This window comes from Colossoma macropomum, unplaced genomic scaffold (genome assembly GCF_904425465.1).
Source record: "Colossoma macropomum unplaced genomic scaffold, Colossoma_macropomum, whole genome shotgun sequence".
Lineage (NCBI taxonomy): Eukaryota > Metazoa > Chordata > Actinopteri > Characiformes > Serrasalmidae > Colossoma > Colossoma macropomum.
In genome coordinates, this window is record NW_023494786.1 from 7,112,544 (window position 1) to 7,139,652 (window position 27,109).

The 27,109-nt window shown below is 41.9% G+C and overlaps 2 protein-coding genes and 1 pseudogene across 2 annotated transcripts; all 3 read right to left on the reverse strand.

The window, feature by feature from the left end:
* Nucleotides 1-636: 636 nt before the first annotated feature.
* Nucleotides 637-1,652, reverse strand: LOC118799323 (odorant receptor 131-2-like). The gene has a single exon (XM_036559089.1). It carries the CDS (start codon nucleotides 1,650-1,652, stop codon nucleotides 675-677), a length of 978 nt encoding a protein of 325 aa, XP_036414982.1. The 3' UTR covers nucleotides 637-674.
* Nucleotides 1,653-12,365: 10,713 nt separating this feature from the next.
* On the reverse strand, nucleotides 12,366-13,355 carry LOC118799330 (odorant receptor 131-2-like). The gene has a single exon (XM_036559101.1). The coding sequence runs from the start codon at nucleotides 13,341-13,343 to the stop codon at nucleotides 12,366-12,368; it is 978 nt and encodes a 325-aa protein (XP_036414994.1). The 5' UTR covers nucleotides 13,344-13,355.
* An 8,829-nt stretch (nucleotides 13,356-22,184) lies between these two features.
* On the reverse strand, nucleotides 22,185-23,230 carry LOC118797433 (annotated as a pseudogene).
* Nucleotides 23,231-27,109: the final 3,879 nt, after the last annotated feature.

Below are 27,109 nucleotides of genomic sequence, written 5' to 3' on the forward strand. Positions count from 1 at the left end.
AACAAGAGAGGGGGAGGAAGAATACTTACTTCAAAATAAGAGTCTTAGTGAACTACAACACAATATACAACATAAAGCATCCTATATAATACTTTATGCATTTAAATATGCAGAATTGATAAGAAGTGTTATTGAAAACAGTAACAAAGATAACTTTGTTTTACAGGCTGAAGATTAATAACTGATACTAATATAAGGTTTTTCTGTCTTAGGAACCCACACACTGTTAGTCATCACATTACATAAGCTTTTATATCTTATGACATTTTTAAAACAAAAAACAAACATTCTGTAAACAACTGTCCATGCACTTAATCTTTTTAATAGAATCAATGTGGACATTACAACTATTTTCTTCATTTCTTATGTTGTCATTGTAAGATAGCATACAAATAATGTATGGCATATTTTAAGACAGTGACAGAAACGTATGTTCAGTGGCAGATACATTTATGATAGATATCCTTTAAAGAGTGGCTTGGTACTTAAGCATTCTTAATCAGTAAATTACATGAAGCCACTCCAAAGATTCAGTTCAATTTTCAGTATTACTAAATGACACAAAAAAGAAATATGACTACAGGTATATACAAATTAAATAGCTAAGCAGCCATTTAAAAGGAATTTAAGAAGTATTAGTCTCTCAAAGTAGTAACATTGTTTATACTGGAAACTTATGTAATTGGTCCTCTGTTTTCAGATGAGATATGATTTTGTTTACATTTGATGTAGTATAGCAGGGAAGAATAAAAGTTCTCATCTCTCATGCCATAGACAAGCGGACTGACTGCCCTGGCGATGACACTGAATGTAATAAAGTTGAAAGAGCGGATTGACAAATATAACTGGGTATCTAGCTCTACAATCACTGCTTCAATGTAGGGATAAATAATCTCAAGAGTACACAGGATAAGCTGAAACATATGCAGTGAGATGGTACGCAGACCTTTGCCTGCTGATTTCTTGTCAACAGTGGCTGTCTGGAGAGCAAGCACAATCATCAAATAGCAAAAGAACTCAGTGAGTAAAATTATGATAAAATTACTAACATTCATTATTCCCCTCATTGTGCGGTGCCATTGCTCTGGTGTCATGATCTCATAATAACAAAGGGTAGGCTCTAAAAAATATTCTTGTGAAACAGTTGCAACAAGGATAAACACATCTATGAATGGCTTTATGGAGCTTATGATCCAGATGATAAGGATAGCAGTAAGAATTCTGCTAGTGGTGGAGATAGCACTATGTCTCAGTGGCATGCAGATGGCCACATAGCGCTCCACACACATTGCAGTGATAGTTAGTGGTGTGCATGTTGATACTGTCTCCATGAGCATGCAAAATGGAATACAGAATGCCATAGGCATCAACACAGAGCCATATGAGAGGATGACCACAAAATCTGTCAGTAGAAGAATAATTACATCAGTCAGTAAGGTGTGGGCAAACAATATGTAACGTGTTTCAGTTCTGAAAGCCTGTTTTCTGTAGAAAGTGAAAAGCATGAGGACATTGATGTAGACAAAAGGCCACACAAAAATCTGGGTTATGGCCAATGATAAGTCCTTCCTCAGTGAGATAGAACTGACCAGTTGCAACTGGTGAAGGCTGCTGCTTTCATTCTGACTGTTATTACAATCTGCTGTGCACATATCTAGGAGAAAAAAGTTTCAAAACAGCAGTGTGACAATTTAACAGACATTAAAAACAAAAGTCAAAGAAAACTTGCTAAAGATGAGCTGCCAATAATTGTACCCATAAAGGACTAGAATGTTGCATAATTAATGATATAGTATAATTAAAAATACATCTCATGCTGTCACAAGTATAAAACTTTACATTTGTGTTGTGACAGCAGTGATAAAGAATGTGAAAATTTCATCAGAAGTCACATCTCTAGTAATATATTTACCTGTGGTAATGATGCAGCCAAATAAAAGAGAGACTCTGGGCAGACTGATATATACTAGACTCATATATATACAGTGTCTGACCAGTCTGATTTTAATATGTAATTGTCGACATCAGGGATTTGCAGTGTTTACTGTGTATGTGCTATAACTGGATGGTGGGGGGAGTTAACCTTTGTGCATGAATTGTTTGGTAGTGCAACATATTCATATAAGATTTAGAAGAGCTTAAAAATTAGAAAAATCCATGTATTTTAGAAATAAACAAGCGACATGATCGAAAAGTAACTAACACTATTTGTTCAGATTGATTTTATGTTGGTGGCCTACATACATCTTATGTATTTTGTTTATAGCTCCTGGCTCTGCAACAAAGACTGATTTTTCCCTCTGAGAATACATATTATGTGACAAGAATTTTACTAAATATTACAAAAGTGTTCATACTTAGTTACTGACTCCACCTTACGTAGACCTTTTCTTCTTCAGGGAAAGCTTCAGGCTTTGTACTTTCTTTGTGAAACAGCACTCTGAATTAAGTCTGAGAGTCTTAACATGTGAAGTTTAATCAGCTGCTCAAATTTATTGACTTCGTTGTGAAGAAATAAATATACCTGCACGTGTAGAGCTCAACTTCTTTTAGAACTCTCTTTACTCATTCTTCCATATACCTCATGACTCAACAGGTTTAACATGTGATGAAACCCATAACAGACTTCACCTAAAGCTTGTGAAGACCATGCATTATGCTTTATTTGATCTTATATACTTTTAGAAAGCTTTGATTCTGAACATAATTTTCCAACAAAAAAGTTTATTTTACTGCATTATCACAGATGCCCAAATATGTGGCTCATGCCACAAGTTACAATGCATTAAGACACAACATTGTTATGAAAGACTGTTTCCTTTGCCAGGCTGCTGGTCACACACATGGCAGGAGTGCCCAAACATGGTTAATCTGATGAGCAGGATCACCTAGTCAGCAGAAGAGGAGATATATCCATGGCTGAATTCTTCAACACCACTTAATGAGACCCACTAAAGTAACACTTTTGGGGGTTGAAGAATTGTTGGGATGTGTGAGCTCTCCATAAGTGTATGGCTGTTATGCCTGTGTTATGATTTTGGAAGTACATGGCCAGAATAACAATGTCATCTTAAGCAGCAATGTCCTGAGGTATCAAAGAGTTGAAACTGGGGAATGACTTCATGGATAAGTTGATATCCTGTGGAATCTTTGAAGCTGATGAAGACACTTATTTAGCTACTTGCTGATGTGTAGAGAGAGATGAGGACGTCTGAAAAAGTGAGAACTGTTAAGGCGTACAGTCACACATGAATCTCAGAAGGAGCATTTGGTATCGGCCAAACTTTCTGATTGTCTGAATCTGTTAGCAAGCAGTGCTGTTATCATGGAATTGAGCATGACACAAAAAGGGCTGAAACCACCTTCACCGCCAAGTTGATGTTTTGGTAGCACTGGGTACAACTAGTAGTAATGCTTTAATTTCCACAGTGAATCTCACTTTGGGCTATTGCAATGTTGAAGTACATCAAGGTGTATCGCAAGTACACTGCTTTTACCTCACACCAAATGAAGAGCTTGGGCTAAAGAGACTTGAAACGGTCACTGAAAGGCTGAAGACTCAGAACTTAATTTTGGCACCTAAAAATGTAGCTTTATTCAAAAGTCAGTAAAGTTTCTGGGCCACAATGTGAGCAAAGCTGGTGTTGCCACACACTCAGGAATGGTTAAAGTGATTACTGATATGGGAGAAGCTGACCTCATGGAAGATCACATAGATGCTCCTTCAGAGAGGAAAATCTGATCTTTTCTTGGTGTGGTAATGACAAGACAAGCTGGGAAAGTGGCTGAACAGGGAACTAAGGGTGCCAGCCTAACAAAGAACTAGGAACTGGCGCTGGAATAGTTCACAGAGCAAGCACTGTAGCAGTTTGGGGAGACAGCACTGGACTGACCTGAGGACCATGCCCGGGACTACACAGATGTTGTCCAGAACCTCCTTGAGGCCGACCGAAAGTCTTTTTCTATGGCTTCTCCAAACTCCTCCCATGCCCTGGATTTTGCTTCTGCCACCATTGAGCCACCACCTTTTTTGCCTGTCGGTACCTAACTGCTGAGTCACAGCTACGTCTGGCAGCTTCCACAATGGAGGTTTTGAACAGGGTCCATTCAGACTCCATGTCCCCTACCTCCTCTGGGACATGAGAAAAGCTCTCACGGAGATGGGAGTTAAAATCCTTTCAAACAGGGGCCTCCGACAGTCGTTCCAGCACACCCTCACTATTCGCTTGGGCCTACCGGGTCTGACCATCGTTCTTCCATGCCATCTGATCCAACTCACCACCAGATGGTGATCAGTTGACAGCTCAGCACCTCTCTTCACCCGAGTGTCCAGAACATATGGTCCCAAGTCAGATGAAACAACAACAAAGTTGATCATTGACCTATGACCCAAGGAGCTCTGGTACCATGTACACTTATGAACATCCTTGTGTTTGAACTTGGTGTTTGTTATGGACAATCCATGCCTGGCACAGAAGTCCAATAACAATTCACCATTCGGGTTTAGATCGGGCAGGCCGTTCTTCCCAATCACACCCCTCTCCAGGTCTCCCAGTCATTGCCAACATGAGCATTGAAGTCTCCCAGTACGACTATGGAGTCTGTAGGCGGGACACTTTCCAGAACCCCGCCCACTTGTTCCAAGAAGGCCGAATACTCCGACCTGTTGTTTGGTACATAAGCACACACCAGAGTTTTCCTCTCCGCGATTTTAATTCGCATTAAGGCGACACTTTCATCCACTGGGACAAACTCCAACTGCACGGCTGCCAGCCGGGGACTCGTGAGTATCCTCCGGCGCCTCTCACCCTGTGCAACCCCTGAGTAGGAGAGGGACCAACCCCTATCAAACTCCCTGATAGGGGTTGGTCCCTCTCCTACTCATGGGTTGCACAGGGTGAGAGCTTGTGCAGGCTCTTTCCCCCCCAGTGAGGTTACATTCCACGTACCAAGAGCCAGTTTCTGCCGCAGGGGCCTAGGCCACCAAGGGCCCCTCCACAATCTCCCACTGCCTATATGGCACTGCACTGCTCCCCCATGCTGGACCTTGTGGGTGGTGGGCCCACATGGTCTCCCCGCGTTGCCTCTTCGGGCTGAGCCTGGCCGGGTTACGTGGGCTGCCCGGCCACCAGGCGCTTGCCGGGGGACGCTACCCCCAGGCCTGGCTCCAGGGGTAGGTTCCGGCGACCCTCTCCTGGGCAGGGTACATGATTGTCCGTGTCCATTTTTCATAGAGGATTTTTGGATCGAGTTAGTCTGGGTCTTCACTCCAGACCTGTTCGCCCTGGGAGACCCTACCAGGAGCGTATTGCTCCCGACGACTTAGCTCTGAAGATCCCTAGACCACACAAGCCCTTCCGCCTCGACAAGGCCCCAATCCAGGAAGGGCAATGGTAAGTGATATGAAAATTAAGCGTTTGAGGTGATTGGGTGCTGAAAGTGAGGAAAGGTCATTAAGTAGCGCTACAATGGGACATAAAAGGATGACAAGGCCCAAAATCTCTGATAGCCTGATAGTCCATGACCTCTGACCAAAACTACTGGGTTGGGGGACAATTCCAGAAAGCATGATAGTAGTTGTCTGTTAAAGCTGGAAAAGGTTTATCACTGTGACTGAATCCCATATGGTGTAGTTTAGAGGCTGTAATATATGTTCTGTGAAGGGTTTTATATTGAATTTTGAATTGCTGGACATAGAGAAGATGTCACTGCATATATTTTGCCAGTTGACATTACGTGTTTCTTTTATACCTGAGGTCCATTTTTCAATTGGGAGTGAGATAGTATTATCCTTTGAGGCTATAAGTTTATATATTTGTGATAACATTTTCTGAGGTTTAAGGGAGTGTAGTTTTAAGTAGAAGGGGGGAGTGTGATTGCAGAAATTTTCACTATTAACTGTTTTCTTTAGAACATCTTTAAGTTGTATATACTGAAAGTGATAATTATCTGGTATATTGTATTTTTCTTTGATGTCATCAAAGGTCATGAACAAGCCATCAAAGAACAACTGTGCCAGGCTGGTTATTCCTCTCTGTTTCCAGGCTGAGAATATAAAAGGTTTGTTATTTATTAAAAACATGGGGTTGTTCCACAGTTTGACTGGAGGGAGAGTGGCTGTAGTTAAGAATTTTGTTTGAATTCCACCATGCATTCAGGGTGGTACTTATTGTACTGTATATTTGTAATATGTAATTTATAAAATTGTGTTTTTTTATAGCTTTGTCTATGAATGGAATACTATTAATGTCCAGTTCTTGAATTAAACTTTCCTCAATGTCTTGCTAGGGTTGGATTGAGCTAAAGATGTTTAGGTTTCTGGAGGGTAGATAAGTTGATTCGAGGCTTTTGGTGCTTCCAATAGAACTTAGTAACTGCATTGTCAAGAGAGGAGAACCAGCCTGATGGTGGGGTAACAGGGGTCATGGAAAACAGATAATTGATTTTAGTGAGGATACTCATTTTAACTGCTGATATTCTGCCAATTAGAGTTAATGGTAATTTATTCCACCTTTCTAGATTATCCTTTATTTCTTGCATTAAAGGTATGTAGTTAAGTTTATACAAATCATTTATGTTAGAAGAGATATGAATACCAAGATATTTAATAGACTGTGCGATATGTTCAGATGGTATATTATAGACCTCGTCATCCCAGTTGAATTTACTTAGAGGCAGAAACTCAGATTTGCACCAATTAATGGAATAGCCAGACACCCTGCTATACTTATTCATCAGATCATGAAGTGATGGAAGGGACAGTGAAGGGTTAGTAATATACAGTAAAACATCATCTGCATATAGACTGATTTTATGGTGGTATGGTTTGACTGTATACCAGAGATTTTATCGCACTGTCTGATAGAAGCAGCCAAGGGGTCAATAAAAAGACAAAACAATAAAGGTGATAAAGCACATCCTTGTCGACTTCCTCTTTGTAGCTGAAAGGGTCTGGATATATGTCTATTTGTTAAGACTGAAGGAGAAGGTGAGTTGTATAATGTTTTTATCCAGTTGATAAAGTATGGGCCGAATCCAAAGTGTTTAAGAGAAGCAAAGAGAAAGGACCACTCTACCCTATCAAACGCCTTCTCAGCATCCAGAGATGCTATTATACATGGTGATATATATGGAGATTTTTCGCTGTTATACATATGAATTAGATTGAATAACCTATGTGTGTTCGCTGAAGACTGTCTCCCTTTGATGAGCCCAGTTTGATCTGTGCTTATGAGAGTGGGTATGACCGATTCCAATCTAATTGATAAAGCTTTACTTATATATCTTTGGTTTTAAGATAAGTGTGATAAGAGCAGTATTCATATGATAGGGTATGAATACTAAACTAACTAAAACCTGGCAACAAGCTGGTAACTTTGTTGCCTTAAACCAGGCAACGCCTACTAACTTCAAATACATTTGTAAACCTTGCTTTAGGGCAAGGAGGAGGTTTGGCTATAATTATCAATAGCAAATCAATATTATTGAACTCAGCCTTACAGCTGTAACATCTTTTGAATATCTTGCTTTGAAATTGCCCAGCTCCATAACTGCAGTACTGCTCTATAGCCCACTAAAGCCTAATATTTCGTTCTCTTCTAAACTATCAGAGCTACTTACACTTGTTTGTTCAGTTTCTTCCTGCTTGTTGACTTCAATATATATGTAAAGTCTCAAGAGTGCAAGTTTGCTAATGATTTTACCTCATACTTCAAGTAACACAGCATGTAGATTTTCCTACCCATGACAAAGATCACACCCTCAATCTAATCTGCTCTTCTTCTGTATCTATCTACCTCCATTCACTGCTGTTCTTATTAGTGGATCACAAGTTTATCCTGTTCACAGCTCCTTTTGCTTTCTCTCGCCATGCTTCATTTGATTTTCTACTGTTTTTCCTACTGATTCTGATCCCTCTTCTCCTGACAATCATGCTTCCACGCTTAATGCTGTGCTTTCTGTCTCCCTCAATTCACTAGCACCTTGGAAAACTAAAACTGTTAACTTTGTCACTTCTGCCCACTGGTTGGAAAGGCTTCTTAGGGAAACAAAGCTCTCTGTTAATGCAGAGACTTACAAATAACACCTTTCGGCTAACACAGATTCCTTACATATCTCTCTGGTCTCATTAACAATGCCAAGACAAACTCCCGTAACCTTTTCTCATCAGTCACCAAATTATTTAAACCCCCCTAAACCTCTGTGGCTCCCTCTCCTGCACTCTGCAATTTATTTTGGTGTTTCTTTAAATCATACATTTCTAGAATTAACAGTTTACTGCTATCCCCCACTAATAATACCTCTTCCCTTTATTGACTGTCCACTTTACAAGCTCCAGAACCTTTTCCTCTTATCTTTCTACTTTCAACCTTGTTGATCTTTCCTCCATTGCAGATATCATAGTCACTTCTAAAACTACAACCTGTTCTCTTGATCCCCTTCCAACAACCTTAACTAAAGCTTCTCTTTCTGCTCTGGTCCCTCATCACAATTCTTGTCAATAAATCACTACTTCATGGACAGGTACCCTCTCTTTATAAAACGGCTGCTATCACATCCACAATTTAAAAACCTGGCCTTGATCCTTTAGATCTCAGTAATTACTGGCCTATCTCTAACCTCCCTTTCCTGGCCACAGTGCTTGAATGAACTGTGGCTAGCCAACTCCAGTCCTACCTGTCAGCCAACAGCCTTTTTGAACCTTTCCAGTCTGGATTCCTTCCCTCCCATAGCACAGAAACTGCTTTAATAAAGGTCACCAGTGACCCCCTTTCGTCTGTGGATGCTGATGCTCAGCATCCTTCTTCTACTTGATTTGAGTGCAGTCTTTGATATGGTGAGTGATTCAGTCCTCCTATCAAGCCTGCATAATCTAGGCATTAGGCATTTCCCTACTCACTGGCATTAACTCCTTTTACATACACAAACTCCAGATGGCACAGAACTCTGCTGCTCACCTCCTCACCTGCACCTGCACCCACTAACGCCATCACATTACACCCGTCCTGCAAAAAATCTCCATGGGCTCCCTGTAAAATATCGCATGCAATATAAAATTGCAATTTATATAAAAAATTAAACCTATCTGTTCTCTCTTGCTCGTAACTGACCACAGCCTTAAATTAGCTTTCTACTAAGTCTTGTTATGTTTCTGCTTGTGATCCTATGGTTTTGTGTTTCTTGTCTCCATGTCTGTCTCTATTGCTTTGTGTCCTAAAAACTTGTAAGCATCTTTGAGTACTTGAAAAGTGCAAAAATTATGTATTGTCATTATAATTATCTACTGCAATAACTGAACAGTTCTTAATGCTATGCCAAATGCTATTTCTATTCCATTCAGGAAGTTATAATCATTCTTACATTCAATTAACCTTTTACCTGCAATGTTCCTATCATCACTCTGCCATGTGACCAGATAGGTTCCCCTGTTGAGTCTTCCTCTTAAGGTTTCTTTCTTACACCCCAGGGAATTTTTACTTGCCCTCAGCTTATTCATCAGGGGTGTAGACACCTACCCATTTTCTTCTTTCATTAGAAATCATGGACACCACCTTTAAGTAGTCACCTTTTTTTTCTTCTTCAAAGCATTGCAAACTTAGACAGTTTTAAGCTATGCCACTCTTCAACGTTGCATGTTCTTTGAAAATTGCCTTCTCAAAACTGTTGCCAGTAAGTTGTAAGCATATAATGATCTAAAATGTCTTTGTATGCTGGAGCTTTAACATTACCATTCAGCAGAACTAAGGGGCCGAGCGCAAAGTCTGAAAAACAAAACCCAGATCATTATCCCTCCTACTCCAAACTTTACTGTTGGCACTGTGCATTCCAGTAGGAAACATTCTCCTAGTATCTCCCAAATCCAGATTTATCTGACTGCCAAGTAGTGAAATGTGATGCATTACTTCAGAGAACACGTTTCCACTACTCCAGAGTCCAGAGGTGGAATGCTTTACACCACTTCAGCCAATGCCTGGCATTGCACATAGTGATCTTTGGTTTGTGTGCTAGCCATTGACACCCACTTCATGAAGCTCCCAACATGAAATTCTTGTGCAGATGTTGCTTTTAGAGGTAGTTTGGAACTCTGTACTTAGTGAGGCAACGAAGGATACACAATTTTTATATAATATGTGCAGCAGCACTCTGTAAGTTTCTGTGGTAGGCTGGTTCATGGCTGAGCTGTTGTTGCTCATAGGTGCTTTCCTTTTCACAACTGCACTTACAGTTGACTAGGGCAGATCTAGCAAGGCAGAAATTTCACAAATTGACTTGTGGCAAAGGTCTTATGACACTGAGCTCTTCAGTACAATCTATTCTTCTCCATAAGGATGTCTATGAAGTTTGCATGGTTATGTGCTTGATTTTATAAATCAGTTAGCAATGGTTATGGCTCAAAACACATTAACTCAGTAATTAGGAGTAGTGTCTACATACTTTGGCCATATTGTGTATGTTGACATGAAATTGGGCCTTAGAATATAACATTTAATCAGCTGTTCAAATTTAAATGGTTTCACTTAAACTTGTAAAGACCAGGCATGGTACTTTATTTAATCTGATATACAATACTTTTATAAACCTTTGACCTTAATCATGATTTTCCTACAATGAAGGTATATATTTTAATGCATTATCAAATATGCCCAAACCTTTGTCACAGAACATAAGTTATAGTGCATTTGGACACAATTACAAAATTGTTACACACAGATGGGTGACAACATGAAGTATCTAAGAAAAGTGTTCAGCCAACACAAGCTGCCAGAATAGCTTTAAATCTAATGCTGGTGGTGGAGAGAGATGTCTAACACATTGATCGAAAAACTCCCATAGGTGCTTAACTGGGTTAAGATCTAATAACTGAAATGGCCACAGCATATAAATTACAACATATTCAATATTTATTGAGCCATTTGGTGACACCTTTTCGACACTCCCATTAGACTAGAAAGGTATTAAGGGAAATAAGTTTGTACTGATTTGGAGGAAACCCTTCATTCTAAATGGACAGGTGTACTCAAACTGTGCCAGCAAAACGCCCTCCACAGCATAAGATGCCCACCAGAATTCCTGATATTAGGTGTTCATTCCTGTGCTGTTCTCTCATGCACTTGACCACTTGTCAAGAAAATGGTAAAGGATGACTCATCTGACCATTTCACTTTTTTCCACATCTCTGTAGACCAGTGCCTGTGTTTTTGTACATCACTATGCTTTCTTTGTTTGTCTTTATGATGACGAATTGATGCGCTGCGACCCTACTATAATATCCTTCTCTGTGTAGTTGTGGATGGACTGTTCTTGCTGAGACATTCTGTTCACATCCTACGCTAACATTCTCAGTCACCTGAGGAACAGCTGCTTTTCTGTTTTTTTTCTTATATATCACACTAATGCATGAGCCTTAAAGTTATTAAATGTGCTTTCAACCACAATTTTAAACACTTTTACTGATATATTTTCCACAGAACTGAAAGAATGTATCACTTTAGTCCTTGTTCTTACTGAAACACTTGCAAGTTATGCTGTCTGTGCTTCAACAATGAACCCTCAAAGCCACTTAAATCTTTGCCTCTTGCCATGTTAATCAAGATCACCTGGACATTTTTATATATGCTACAGAGCATTTAAAGACACCATCACCACCTGTTACATTTCTTTGCTTCATTGTCATTGTGAGCTTTATAAGCTCGTTCACAATAACAAACGTAGTCATCATAACCTTTATAATGTCTGCTTTATAACATTAAGCATGAAACTAAAAGTACTTATACTGAGTTATGCCATTCATTCTAAGGTATCTCATATAATACTTTATGAATGCATTTGTAATGCAAATTTAGAGAAAGTGTTACCAAAAACAGTAACAGAGATGACTTTCTGTTTCAGAGGCACAGGACTGACTGCAGACTAATATACGGTTATCAGTCGTCATATCATATAAGCTTCATTTTATGTATGAAGACATTTTTGTAAATAACAAGAAATGAATGTGGAAATCGTTAGTATACTAGTCCTTTCATAAATTGGCATGTTATCATGCAAGGAATGCCATAACGTTTAATGTATGCCATATGTTACTCTGTAGTATTGCACAGGACAGTAACCAAAACATATGTTCAGAGGCAGACAAATATCAATTAGCGTAGCATTCAGAGAGTGGCGTGACAATGAGGGATTCTTAATCAGACTCTTACAAGAGAGTTCTCTAACATGAAACCACATTCAGTTCACTGTACTGCTAAATAGTAGGAATGAGAAACAAGAATGATAGGTATATACAAAAGAAACAGCTAAGTAGCTATTTAAATGCAATTAAGAAGTCTTTCATCTCTTAAAGTACTTACGTTCTTTACACTCAAAACTCAGGTGTTTGGTCCTTTGTTTTCAGAAAAGATGTAATTTTGTTTACACCTCATGTAGTATAGCATAGCAGTGCTAAATTTCTCATCTCCTAGGCCATAGACAAGTGTACTGACTGCCCTGGCAATGACATTGAATGTAATAAAGTTGAAAGAGCGGACTGACATATATAAGTGAATGTCTATCTGTATGAATATTCCTTCAATATATGGACAAATGATCTCAACGGTGCAAAGGATAAGTTGAAGCATATGCAGTGAGATGGTGCGCAGACCTTTGCCTGCTGACTTCTTGTCAACAGAGGCCGCCCGGGCAGCAAGCACAATCATCAAATAGCAAAATAACTCAATGAGTAAAATTATTATAAAATAAGTAACATATAAAATACTACTTATTGAACGGTGCCATTGCTCTGGAGTCATGATCTCATAATGGCATAAGGTAGCCTCTACAAAATATTCTTCAGAAACAGTTGCAACAAGGATAAACACATCAATAAATGGCTTTATGTAGCTTATAATCCAGATGATAAGGATAGCAGTAAAAGTTCTGCTAGTGGTGGAGATAGCACTATGTCTCAGTGGCATGCAGATGGCCACATAGCGCTCCACACACATTGCAGTGATAGTTAGCGATGTGCATGATGTGACTGCATCTATTAGTATGCAAAATGCAATACAGAATGCCATAGGCAATAATACATAGTTGTATGAGAGAATGACCATGAAATCGGTCAGAATAAGAAAAATCACGTCAATCAGTAAGGTATGGGCGAAAAATATGTAACGTGTTTCAGTTCTGAAGGACTGTTTTCTGTAGAAGGTGAAAAGCATGAGGATGTTGATGTAGACAAAAGGCCACACAAAAATCTGGGTTATAGCCAATGTTAAATGCATCCTCAATGGGACAGAACTGACCAGTTGCAAATGATGGTTGCTGATGCTTACATTCTGAGTGCCGTTACACTCTGCTGTGCACATATCTAGGAGAAAAATTGTGAAGTTAAGAACAACATTGTGTGACACTCTAAAAGCTATAAAAATGTCCAGAACAAAAAACGTAAAGTTGCTAATGATAACCTACCAATAAATGTGACCATACAAAACTAGAATTTTATTTAAATTATGATTGAAGATATAATTCATCATATGTACCAAAAGTATATAACTTAACAGCAACGATAATCATATCTCCAGTAATGTATTACCTGCAGTAATAATGGAGCCAAATAATATAGAGACTCTGGGCAAACATATAACATATAAAGTGTCTGACTTGATTTAAATAATAAATTCTTGACGTCATGGACACACAACGTTTACTGTGTATGTATCAAAGCTGGATGCTGGAGAGAGTTAACAACTGTGCATGAGGCATTTGGTAGCGCACTATACTCACATAAGAGTTGGAAGAGCTAAAAATAAGTAAATCCCTAGACAGGTCTTCCAGAAACAGTGCATCAGTCACATCATTATGAACTCTGAACTGAAACAATTAATTATGGTCACACTGTCAAACTTAGAATTAAAACTTAAAAGAACACCAAAATTTTATTTCTGCATGCTGGAATGTAGCTGTTTTTTCTGTTTCAAATGATCCAGTAACATGTTTTTAGGTGGTTATGACAAAACTAGACAGTAGTTTTATGTAACTTTAAACTAAAGCCATGTACAAAGTTTTGAGGGGTTAGTGGTAAAGTCAATCAAATGGGACCTTTTTATAGGTATGTTTAAAACAATAGTAAACAATAATGCCAGTAACACATTTTTTTTTAATTTGTAAATTTATTACTATTTTACTATTACACACCTGGAAAGATATGTGGAGCAGGATGAGAAATAAGGGGAAAACACTCTGCCAACAAAACATAATGATGCAAAAAGCATAATATACAGTCATTTACATAATTTACAGTTAGCATACAATAACCATAATCCATGCCGATGAATGACAAATGACCACCATATAAGGGAGCCCTTGGACTGGGGAACCACAGCAAAAAAAGCCTCCAAAATGTTTCAGAAAAAGCCAAAAAATATATACTATTCTGATACAAAAATTGATGTTTTATTGAATGAAGTCTGTCTGTTGCAGACGACCAAATCGGCAGCATTGTTTCAGCAGGATTGTTTTGAGTCCACTGAATGGAATGTACTGCAGGAGCCATATGGGGAGGACATTGAGGGGATTACACACTGCATGACGGACTACATGAACTTTTGCATGGACATTGTTGTTCCTGTGAAAACTGTGCGCTGCTTTGCTAATAACAAGCCCTGGATAACCAGCAATGTCAAAGGACCGCTGAACAAGAAGAAGAGAGCCTTTATAGACAATAACCAGGAAGAGCTTAGGAACGTACAGAGGGAGCTCAAAGGTATGAAGACCTTTACAGGCTGTAAGCAGAGGATGGACAGTGCGTTAGACGGTGACGCAGAGAGAGCCAATGAGTTCAATATCTTCTATAACCGGTTTGACTGCCCTGTTTAGATCTCCACAGTGCTTGTTTGTACAGCGGTCACCTCCACCCCCTTACTCTTGTCAGCTCCTGGCACTTCAGTCTCTGCCTGCCTGGACATCAACACCTCGTCTTCTTCTATTGATATTCATGCACCCCTCCCATAGGATTACAGCACAGACATCACAGCCCCCCTCAGCACTCTTCACACATTAACACATCAGATCTGATCTGCAGCAACGCTGCATCCCCCCCTTCCCCCCTCTGCACATCTTCACTGCAGATCAGGTTAGAGGTGAGCTGAGGAAACTCCACACAAGGAAGGCAGCTGGTCTGGACAAAGTATGTCCTAGACTACTTAAGTCCTGTGCTGCTGAGCTGGGAGCACCCCTACAGCACATCTTCAACCTGAGTCTACGCTTGGGGAGGGTTCCCACACTGTGGAAGACATCATGCCTCATTCCGGTACCCGAGAGGGGGCGACCCAGTGAACTCAATGACTTCAGGCTGGTCGCTCTAACATCTCATGTCATGAAGACGCTGGAGCGCCTTCTTCTACACCTTCTCAGACCCCAGGTTCGACAAGCTACGGACCCCCTGCAGTTCGCCTACAGGGAGAAAGTGGGAGTAGAGGATGCCATGCTATACTTTCTCCATCGGGCCCACTCTTATCTGGACAAGGGTGGTTGTGCTGTAAGAGTCATGTTCTTTGATTTTTCCACTGACTTTAATACTATTCAGCCCCTCCAACTGAGAGATAAGCTGGTAAGGATGCAGAAGAGAAGAGAAGAGAGAAGAGGAAAGAGGAGAGATGAAGACTGAATCTCATGTTAAATCATAAATCATAGGTCTTATATCTCATGCTATATCTTATGTTTCTTTTTATCCATCTGCACATATGGACACCTTACTGCACATATTGCACTTTCTGCACACCTTATTGCGCATCTTGCACATCTGGACATTCCACACTAGACACTTTATTTTGGTACCAATATCTGCACATATTTATTCAGTATTGTCATTATATGCCGTTATCTGTGCCTCCTTGTACAGTCATTTTTGCACTGCGTCTTTCATCTCTGAAAGTGTGATGTGGCAACAGAATACAGACACTTGCAGATGTAAAAACGACAAGTTTTAATATAGTCGAGCAAACAAAGCAAAAGGGGCAGAGCTGAAGTCAGGGTCAAAAACAGGCAGTAAGGTTCAACACACGGGCCAGTCAAAATCAGGCAACAGTACGAAAGGATCAGGCAAAAAGACAAAGTCAAGAAGAACAAAATGGAGGTCAGCAAAACGGAATACAGGCAGTCAGAAAACAAACGCTCAGTAGGTCATAACGATACAATACTTTGCAATGAACCTAACTCAAGTCCGGGCTTATAAAGGAACCTAACTAGTCATATGACCAAGTTCACAGGTGTCCCCAGTTAGTTCTCTGGGGAGTTTGAGCACTGATTGGAGCGCGAGCAAGAGTCAGGAGTCATGCGATGTCCCCTTGAATTGTGGGCAATGGAGTACATGTCTGAATCCGAGTCGGAGGGAAGTTGCTCAGTCACGTGACTTCCCCAAGGATTCTGGGAAATGGAGTCTATCTCCTTGTCAGAGTTCGCTGAATGCGTGACAGTACCCCCCCCCCCAAAGCGGCCAGGTGGGACTTGGCACGAGGACGATCAGGACGCTCACCACACACACCACCAGATCCCTGAACAGGGGCAGAACCAGAGCTGCCGAGGCACTGGACCGATAGATGTTCCACACGAGGACGCAAACGGGCAGGCCTAGAACTAGGAAGCCCCTTACATGGGCGATCCCTAAGACAAGGAGCTGGCTTATTCAGGTGCTTGCTGTGGAAATCCGCAATGAGACCAGGGTCTAAAATGTCCCTTGCAGGCACCCAACACTGTTCCCCTGGGCCATACCCCTCCCAGTCCACGAGGTACTGAATAAGCCCGCCGCGTCTCCTGCAACCTTCGGACAGCGTAGACTGGAGCCCCATCTATCAATCCTGGTGGCGTGGGCCAGTCGTCTGGCATAGCCTCATAGCCCTGTAACAACTGGTTTTAAGGGAGACACATGAAATGAGCATGACACTCTGAAACATGGGGGAAGGTCTAATCCATAAGTAACATCATTGATACGTTTCAACACTTTGAAAGGCCCAATATATTTGGGCTGAAACTTTCTGCAACTTCCCTGATCAAGACAAACGTCCCTTGTTGCCAGCCAAACACAGTCCCCTGGTTGAAACACTGGCGTTTGACCGCGGTGCCGGTCAGCCTGTTCCTTCTGATGCTGAATGGCAGTTTCTATCCTATGATGTGTCTCTTCCCACACTTGCTCACTGCGTTTCATCCACACATCCACGGCCGAAACGTCTGTCTGAGTTCCAGTCCAGGGGGCTATCGGAGGTTGGTAACCTAAAATACACTGGAAAGGGGTCATTCCCATCGTGGCACTTGTCAATGAGTTCTGTGCTATTTCTGCCCATATCAGATACTGTGCCCAGTCACTTGGATTATTAAAACAAAACAGCTGTAAAAATTTTCCCAGTTCCTGGTTAGTCCTGTCGCACTGTCCGTTGGACTGTGGGTGATACCTTGACAAGAGAGTCACAGAAACCCTAGATGTTCAAAAAAGGATGGCCCATATCCGGGCGGTGAATTGAGGTCCTCGGTCAGACACTATATCTTCTGGTATGCCGAAAAGTGGGAATACATACTGGAATAGGGCTTCAGAAGTCTGAAAGGCACTGGGGAGAAGCGTACTCCCCTAGAGAATCAGTCAATCACAGTCAAAACAGTGGTGAATCTTTGTGACTCAGGTAAATCGGTGACAAAGTCTACTGCAATATGGGACCATGGTCTATTGGGTATTGGTAAGGGCATTAGTTTCCCTGCTGGTAACATCTTAGGTGTCTTACATTGTGCACAGATCGAACCTGAGGATACAAAAGAGTGGATGTCCTGGGACATGGTTTCCCACCAATACCGATGGACCAGAAGCTGGTGAGTGCTGGTTTCTCCTGGGTGGCCTGAGGTCAGAGACGAATGGGCCCAAGTTATTAGCTGAGTTCTGAACTGTTCGGGTACATATAGCTTTCCCTGTGGGCACTGACTGGGCACATAAATATCATGTAGTGTTCTTGTGATCTCTTTGTCTATCTGCCATCTGATAGGCGAGATGATCACTTCAGGTGGGAGGATGCGTTCTGGTTGTCACTTCGTTTTTGCTTGCACAATCATTTTCATTGAACCACTCATTCATACTTTTTTACATTGTATTTATTAAATTGATTGAGAAATATGCAATGTGTAACGTAAACACGGAGACGACAGAATGGAGCTAAGCTTGGAACTCACTCCATTTATTGTCTCTTACAACAACAACAAAACAAGTACACATGTGCAACGGTGACATGACGTGTACGTGGGTGTGTCAGACGCAACATTTCCCTCCCCTTCCCAGAGTCTCGGAATGGTACTTGGTCACAAAGTCATGCAGGCCCCCAGGCCTGCAGCGAGTGTGGACTGGGCGCAGCTCCGGTGCCGCCTCAACAGCAGGGGGGGATTCCCCAACCTCTGGCCATTCCCCAACCTTCTGGGCCATGATGGAGCCCACCGGTGTTGGGACTCAATTTCCTTGTCAATGCATGGCTACCACACGACATCACAGCACTGTCATTTGAGCCTGACTATGCCCAAGTGACCCTCGTGGGCCTTGGCAAGAACACGCACACGGAGGACACTTGGGACCACAGTGCAGAGACCCCACGCAACACAGATGTCATTCCAGCAGGACAACTCATCCCTTACCCTGTAGTTCATCAGGCACCTTTTGGGGCCAGCCCTGCCTGATGTATATGGAAAGCCGAGAGAGAATGGGGTCAGCCGCCGAAGCGTCTTGGAGCTCCTGTAGTGACACTGTTTCCTGCAGTGGTGTGTGAAGGAGCTGAATGAGGTTGTGTTCCACCTGGTTTGAGTCCTGTGCAGCAGACGAGCTGGGAATTGACCGCAATAAGAGGTCCGTCACCACGTTGCCGCTGCCCGGTGTGAACTGAAGGCAGTAGTTCTAATGCTGCAGGCGGCCGTCCCAGCGATGAAGACGGAGTTGTTTGTGACCTGTGCCTGACATAGTCAGAAGAGTAGTGAGTACCTGGTGGTCTGTCCATAGGGTAACCTTGCATCTGTATGTGCCAGCGTTCACATGCGTTCAACCCCACAAATTTGACGGCTGGTCTTTGAGCGCCAGGTGGTGTCGCACCAGCACACTGAATACGCGGTGGAGACGCTCATCATGACTCATTGATGTGGCTCCATGTACCACAATGTCATCGACGTAGATGGCCACACCCGGAGTCCCTGCGAGGACAGAGGTCATGACCTTCTGAAAACAGCTGGGAGCTGAGCTCAGACCGAAAGCCATGCGCTCCTGCACTGCCGGTAAACATGGTCACGTGGCAGAGCGCTTTTTGCTGCGCTGCTATCGGGCATGGAAGTAGGGGGAGGTGCACCTGTGAGCTAGGCACGTTGGGAGGGAGCGGTCGCTCACAGCCGACAGGCTAGCAGCACATTATAATGCCGACTCGGCCTGTGACGCAATCTGGAGAGCCGCTGCTAAAGTGAGGTTGTCTTATTCGAGTAACAGTCACAGTCTCTAATTTTGTTGCAGTTTGTATGAACAATGAGTTGATCCCAGATAATTTTGTCCTGTAGAGTCCCAAATTTGCACGAGCTAGCCAAACCCCGTAGGTCTGCCACGAACTGCGTCACTGACTCACCATCACTTTGATGTCTTCGCTAAAGCAGGACCCGATGAAGAAGAGCACTTTGTGGAGCAGCGAAATTGTTGTCAAGTGCTTCCACAGTGGCAGTAAGTGTCATAGTGACTCCAAGGGTTCCAAACACGTTACGCACACCTGGTCAGAAGCAGGTTTAAATTTTGTTGGTACTTACGAACATTTTGAGACTACTAACACTTTAATGAATGTGGGCATTTTCATGTTTTGCAAATAAAGTGACTTTAAGAGAGTTCTTTGTAATTTTATAGAAGGGGCTTCATTCACAAAGACTGCCCACCTAGCTAGTGTTTTAATAGTGACGGGGAATAAAGTGATATGCATTTCGATCTATGAGAAAGACACTGTATTAGAATCTATGATCAGAAGCACACATTCAGTGACAGTGATGCTCATGCATTAGTGTGATATATAAATTATTGAAAACAGAAGAGCGACTGTTCCCCATGTACCTGAGAATATCAGTGCAGGAATAGTCTATCCAAAACTACATAGAGAAGGGATATTATAGAAGGGTTGCAGTTCATAAACTCCTCATTCCAAAGACAAATACACATTATGTTTATACATGAGAGTTTAGTGGTGCAAAAACCATACAGACTGGTCTACAGAGATATGGTCGGATGAGTCACCCTTCATCATATTCTCCATAAGGCCTGAGTGCTTGAACCTTACAGTGAGGGAGTCCAGTTTCTCTGTTATACTGGGGAAGGGCAGTAAGGATAAAAGAATGTCCTGGAAAAGGACGTCATATAGAAGACAGCATTTGTTGCTCTAAAATGTGTATGCATCTTTCAGTGTACCTTCACAAATGTGCAAGTTACCAATGCTATGGTTACTAATACACCCCAAAGCCAAAACAGATCCTGGCTTTTGAACCGGTAAAAATCTGGATGGTTCTTTTCTTCTTTGGCTCAGGGAACACAACATTCATTATTTCCTTAAACAGTCTGAAAGGTTGACTCATCAGACCACAAGACACATTTCCACTGTGCCTTGAGACCAGAGATGATGGAGGCATTTCTGGATGCTCTTGAAATATGGTTTCCACTTTGTACAGTACTTAAAGTCGTATAGTACTTAGTAGTTGTAAAGTCAATGTGAATCGGAAGTCAGAATGCATTTTTCTTCCTTAACGTAAAACACTTTCACAGAGTGAACAGCATACATTGGACGAGAAATAAATGTGGCCGGGACATGATTTTATTCTTCAGGATTTGATTGGACCATAAAAAGCGGGTCAAGACCATGACAGTCAGCCAAAACGCAAAACAAAATTATATTTAAATTACCAGACAAGGTAAACGGCCAGTTAGCAGGCTAGCCTGATACAAGTGTAACTGCCTACTGTGTGAGCAAGAGATGGACTGTGTGTGTGTTTTCTTGTTACTTCATTACCAGCTGCCCCCTCACAGTATCACAGCATGGCAGAAAACTTCAGAAAACAGTGCAAATGCTGCCAGAGACTGTGGGTGCCAGATGGTTAAACTAACTAATTTCTGTTAACATTCACATGGGTTTTAAGTATGAACAAACTAAAATAACTCATAAATTATTATTTTATAACCGGTCCAAAAACCAAAGGTAAGTGAGTAAAGTGAGGAGAAAATCCCAAGGATGCTTTACATAACAAATAGAGGGAAAAAAAGCTAAAGTCTAAGCAGTCAAGGAGGAAGAAAAATGCTCATGAAAGAGAAAAGTCTTTAAATCAGATTTGAAAGTAGAGAAAAATAGCAGTCATGGAGGGATTAAGGAAGAGAGTTCCAGAGTTTGGGGGCCATGGCACTGAAGGACCTGCCTCCCAAAGTGGAAAGTCTAGTGCGTGGGACAGCAAGTAAGTTATTAAGTTATTAAAATATGTATGTAAATTGTACATGTATGTCTTGTTCTTACTGAAACACTAGCAAGTAATGCTGTCTGTGCTTCAACAATGAACCCTGCTTTATAACATTAAGCATGAAACTAAAAGTACTTATACTGAGTTATGCCATTCATTCTAAGGTATCTCATATAATACTTTATGAATGCATTTGTAATGCAAATTTAGAGAAAGTGTTACCAAAAACAGTAACAGAGATGACTTTCTGTTTCAGAGGCACAGGACTGACTGCAGACTAATATACGGTTATCAGTTGTCATATCATATAGGCTTCATTTTATGTATGAAGACATTTTTGTAAATAACAAGAAATGAATGTGGAAATCGTTAGTATACTAGTCCTTTCATAAATTGGCATGTTATCATGCAAGGAATGCCGTAACGTATAATGTATGCCATATGTTACTCTGTAGTATTGCACAGGAGAGTAACCAAAACATATGTTCAGAGGCAGACAAATATCAATTAGCGTAGCATTCAGAGAGTGGCGTGACAATGAGGGATTCTTAATCAGACTCTCACAAGAGAGTTCTCTAACATGAAACCACATTCAGTTCTCTGTACTGCTAAATAGTAGGAATGAGAAACAAGAATGATAGGTATATACAAAAGAAATAGCTAAGTAGCTATTTAAATGCAATTAAGAAGTCTTTCATCTCTTAAAGTACTTACGTTCTTTACACTCAAAACTCAGGTGGTCCTTTGTTTTCAGAAAAGATGTAATTTTGTTTACACCTCATGTAGTATAGCATAGCAGTGCTAAACTTCTCATCTCCTAGGCCATAGACAAGTGTACTGACTGCCCTGGCAATGACATTGAATGTAATAAAGTTGAAAAAGCGGACTGACAGATATAACTGAATGTCTATCTGTATGACTACTGCTTCAATATATGGACAAACGATCTCAACGGTGCAAAGGATAAGCTGAAGCATATGCAGTGAGATGGTGCGCAGACCTTTGCCTGCTGACTTCTTGTCAACAGAGGCCGCCCGGGCAGCAAGCACAATCATCAAATAGCAAAAGAACTCAATGAATAAAATTATTATAAAATCAGTAACACATAGAATACTCCTCATTAAACGGTGCCATTGCTCTGGAGTCATGATCTCATAATGGCATAAGGTAGCCTCTACAAAATATTCTTCCGAAACAGTTGCAACAAGGATAAACACATCAATAAATGGCTTTATGTAGCTTATGATCCAGATGATAAGGATAGCAGTAAGAGTTCTGCTAGTGGTGGAGATAGCACTATGTCTCAGTGGCATGCAGATGGCCACATAGCGCTCCACACACATTGCAGTGATTGTTAGTGATGTGCATGATGTGACTGCATCTATGAGCATGCAAAATGGAATACAGAATGCCATAGGCAATAATACATAGTTGTATGAGAGAATGACCACGAAATCGGTCAGTACAAGAAAAATCACGTCAATCAGTAAGGTATGGGCGAACAATATGTAACGTGTTTCAGTTCTGAAGGACTGTTTTCTGTAGAAGGTGAAAAGCATGAGGATGTTGATGTAGACAAAAGGCCACACAAAAATCTGGGTTATAGCCATGTTAAATCCATCCTCCATGGGACAGAACTGACCAGTTGCAAACGATGGTTGCTGATGCTTACATTCTGAGTGCCGTTACACTCTGCTGTGCACATATCTAGGAGAAAAATTGTGAAGTTAAGAACAACATTGTGTGACACTCTAAAAGCTATAAAAATGTCCAGAACAAAAAATGTAAAGTTGCTAATGATAACCTACCAATAAATGTGACCATACAAAACTAGAATTTTATTTAAATTATGATTGAAGATATAAGATAATTCATCATATGTACCAAAAGTATATAACTTAACAGCAACGATAATCATATCTCCAGTAATGTATTACCTGCAGTAATAATGGAGCCAAATAATGTAGAGACTCTGGGCAAACAAATATATATAGTGTCTCGCCCGATTTAAATAATACATTCTTAACGTCATGGACACACAATGTTTACTGTGTATGTGTCAAAGCTGGATGCTGGGGGGAGTTAACAACTGTGCATGAGGCATTTGGTAGGGCGCTATATTCACATAAGATTCGGAAGAGCTAAAAATAAGAAAATCCCTAGACAGGTCTTCCAGAAACAGTGCACCAGTCACATCATTATGAACTCTGAACTGAAACAAATATATTTACATTTCTGAATTTTGCTGCTAACTAGCAAAAAACATTTGATAGTTGTCTTCTCATGGCCAAATGTCAAAATTAACTTGATTTCTTACAGTCAAACAGTCATACAGACTATGTAATTATAGTCACACTTCAAACTTAGAATTAAAACTTAAAAGAACACAGAAATTGTATGTCTGCATGCTGGAATGTAACTGTTTCTTCTGTTTATATGATCCAGTAACATGTTTTTAGGTCGTTATTACAGAACTCAACAGTAGTTTTATGTAACTTTAAACCAAGGATGAGGCCAAAGCCATGTACAAAGTTTTTGAGGGGTTAGTTTTTGAGAGACCTTTTTACAGGTACGTTTAAAACAATGGTAACAAATAATGCCAGTAACACGTGTTAGTTAATTTTTTTTTTTTTAATTTGTAAATTTATCACTATCTCACTATTACACACTGGCATGCCACCGGTACCCGTCTGAGAGTTTGAATGAAGCTGCCCCGAGCTCCTGACTGACCTGGACGGTGTCTGACCAAAATGACCAAAAAGTTTGTTGTCACATTGGGGCCCTGTCGGAGTGCTCCTTCATCCGCTGCTGGCGTGCAGTGACTGTGGCGCTGGGTCGGTTGGGACCTAAACAGGTATGGGACGAAGCCTATCCAGGGGTAGCTGGAGTTTGCGTTCTAGCATTAGGGAGGCAGGGGAGACCCCCGTGGTCACATGAGGAGTAGTGCAGCAGCGTCTGCAGGAGGCTGGTAGTAAACGTGCAGCCTTGTGCCAGGTGGGCTCTGATGCCATTCTTCAATGACTGATTCAGTCATTCTACGCCGCCATTCGCAGCTGGGTGATAGAGTGACCTGCGGATGTGGTGAATCCCTTTCCCCTCCAAATAGGCTAACAGCTCATGAGATACCATCTGAGGGCCATTGTCCATTGTGATCTTAACTGGAAGGCCCCACTGGGCAAACAACGAGTTCAGAACATTAATTAAGCTCTGGGCGGTGTTGGGCCTGACCAAGAACTTTGTCAATTTCTTTGTCAATGCGTGGCCACCATGCGACATCACAGCACTGTCATTTGAGCCTGACTATGCCCAAGTGACCCTAATGGGCCTTGGCAAAAACATGCACATGGAGGACACTTGGGACGACAGTGCAGAGCCCCCGCACAACACAGATGTCATTCCAGCAGGACAACTCATCCCTTACCCTCTAGTAAGGAGACAGTTTGTCAGGTGTCTTTTGGGGCCAGACCTGCCTGATGTATATGGAAAGCCGAGAGAGAACCGGGTCGGCCGCCGAAGCGTCTTGGAGCTCCGTAGTGACACTGTCTCCTGCAGCGGTGCGTGAAGGAGCTGAATGAGGTCGTGTTCCACCTGGTTTGAGTCCCATGCAGCAGAATAGCTGGGAATTGAGCACAATAAGAGGTCCGTCACCAAGTTGTCGCTGCAGAGTGTGAACTGAAGGCAGTAGTTATACTACTGCAGGTGGTCGGCCCAGCGATGAAGACGGAGTGGTTTGTGACCTGTGCCTGGCATAGCCAGAAGAGTAGTGAGTACCTGGTGGTCTGTCCGTAGGGTAACCTTGCGTCCGTATGTGCCAGCGTTCACATGCCCCATGCCCAGAGGCACGCCAGAGCGGAATACCTCTTTTCCGTGGGACTGAGGGCACGGGAGGGAAAAGCGATTGGCCTTTCCATGTCTCCCTGTACCTGGGAAAGGACAGTGCTGATCACAGCGGAGGAGGCGTTGCACGTGACAAAGGTGGGGCTGGCTGGGTTGAAATATGCCAGGACTGGTGGAGAGGTGAGTTGAGCCTTAAAGAGGCGTACTGCGTCTGAGCAGGCCAGTGTCTAGAGCCAGGGTTCTTCCTGTTTCAGAAGCTTGAGCAAGGGGGCTGCTGTAGCAAATACTGTGGCAGGAAACGGAGGTAATATGCCGTCCTACCCAGGTAGGAGGCAACCTGGGCAGGTGTGGTGGGCTCAGGGACCCGACTTTGCATGGAGGAGGTAGGTGCCCTCTGCAACAAAAACGCACTTCTCACTGTTGAGTGCCAGGTGTTGTTGCGCCAGCTCACTGAACACAAGGTGGAGACGCTCATCATAACTCGTTGCTGTGGCTCCATGTACCACAATGTCATCGAGGTAGATGGCCACACCCGGAATCCCTGCGAGGACAGAGGTCATGACCTTCTGAAAACAGCTGGGAGCTGAGCTCAGACCGAAAGCCATGCGCTCCTGCACTGCCGGTAAACATGGTCACGTAGCAGAGCGCTTTTTGCTGCGCTGCTATCGGGCATGGAAGTAGGGTGTGACACCACCACATAAGGGGACCTGTGGAGTACCTATTTTTAATGATCAACACTAACATAGATTTCAGGTAGTGTTATTTAGGTTACCCCACAGAAAATAAAGTCTCTAATTTCCTTTATGACTTCTCACTGGGATGGTCTGATAGAAGTTGTGGCCTCATCTTATGTCTGGTATTTTTATTATGTTTTCCATATTTTTTGTTTGAAAATGTTTCCTGGGCATTCCAACGGGGACTCTTATTTTGAATATAAACCCTGGTTTGGGAACAGGAAAGAAAAGTGTGGCAGCCATTTTCAAGGAGGATCAAGTTTGGGGAAGACAGGCCTGGTGGAGTCTTGCTGTTCAAGCCCTAACTAACTTTTACTCCTTTTTTTTTACTCATCTTTGTCCTTGAAGAGTGGATCCCCCTCTAACTGTGGAGTTACCTCAAGGAACTAGGTGAGCTCATTCCTGTTTTTTGTTTTTTTGCATTGCTGGGCCCTGTTTTGATTTTTGGGGATTTTTTGGGGACACTGTTTGCTTGGACTGTGGTGGCAGTTTGACATTTTTGGACTTCTTCTTTTTTTTTTTTTGGATTCAATAGAGACAATCTCTGGACTTTGATATAGTTATCCCACCTATTGGACTTCTGCAGCCGATCTTATACTCAACTGCTTTTCTACTTTGTTTTTTTTAAGCTTTGTTGCTGTTGCTGATGCTGTTAGGGCGTTGTCTGTTCTGGGGAATAATAAGTAAAAGCTAACTTGTGCAAGCTCTGTTGTATTCTGGTGCTCACATGTTTTTTTTTTTTCTCTCACCAAATTAGTGATCAAATTTTATTAGTAACTGCTGAGTTGGTCAGATTGTTACAAGGGGGAGGCACACCTGTGAGCTAGGCACGTTGGGAAGGGGCGGTCGCTCAGAGCCAACAGGCTAGCAGCACATTGTAATGCCAACTCGGCCTGCGACACAATCTGGAGAGCCGCTGCTAAAGTGAGGTTGTCTTATACGAGTAACAGTTATTCTCTAATTTTGTTGCAGTTCGTATGAACAATGAGTTGATCCCGTATCATTGAACGAGGAATACCAGCTAACCCACAACACCGCCGGCTCACCCAGCACCGGCAGGAAGAGAGAGCGTGAAGGCA

Coding starts and splice junctions, on each gene's coding strand:
- LOC118799330 (XM_036559101.1), bottom strand. CDS start 13,343: ATGTGCACAGCAGAGTGTAACGGCACTCAGAATGTAAGCATCAGCAAC.
- LOC118799323 (XM_036559089.1), bottom strand. CDS start 1,652: ATGTGCACAGCAGATTGTAATAACAGTCAGAATGAAAGCAGCAGCCTT.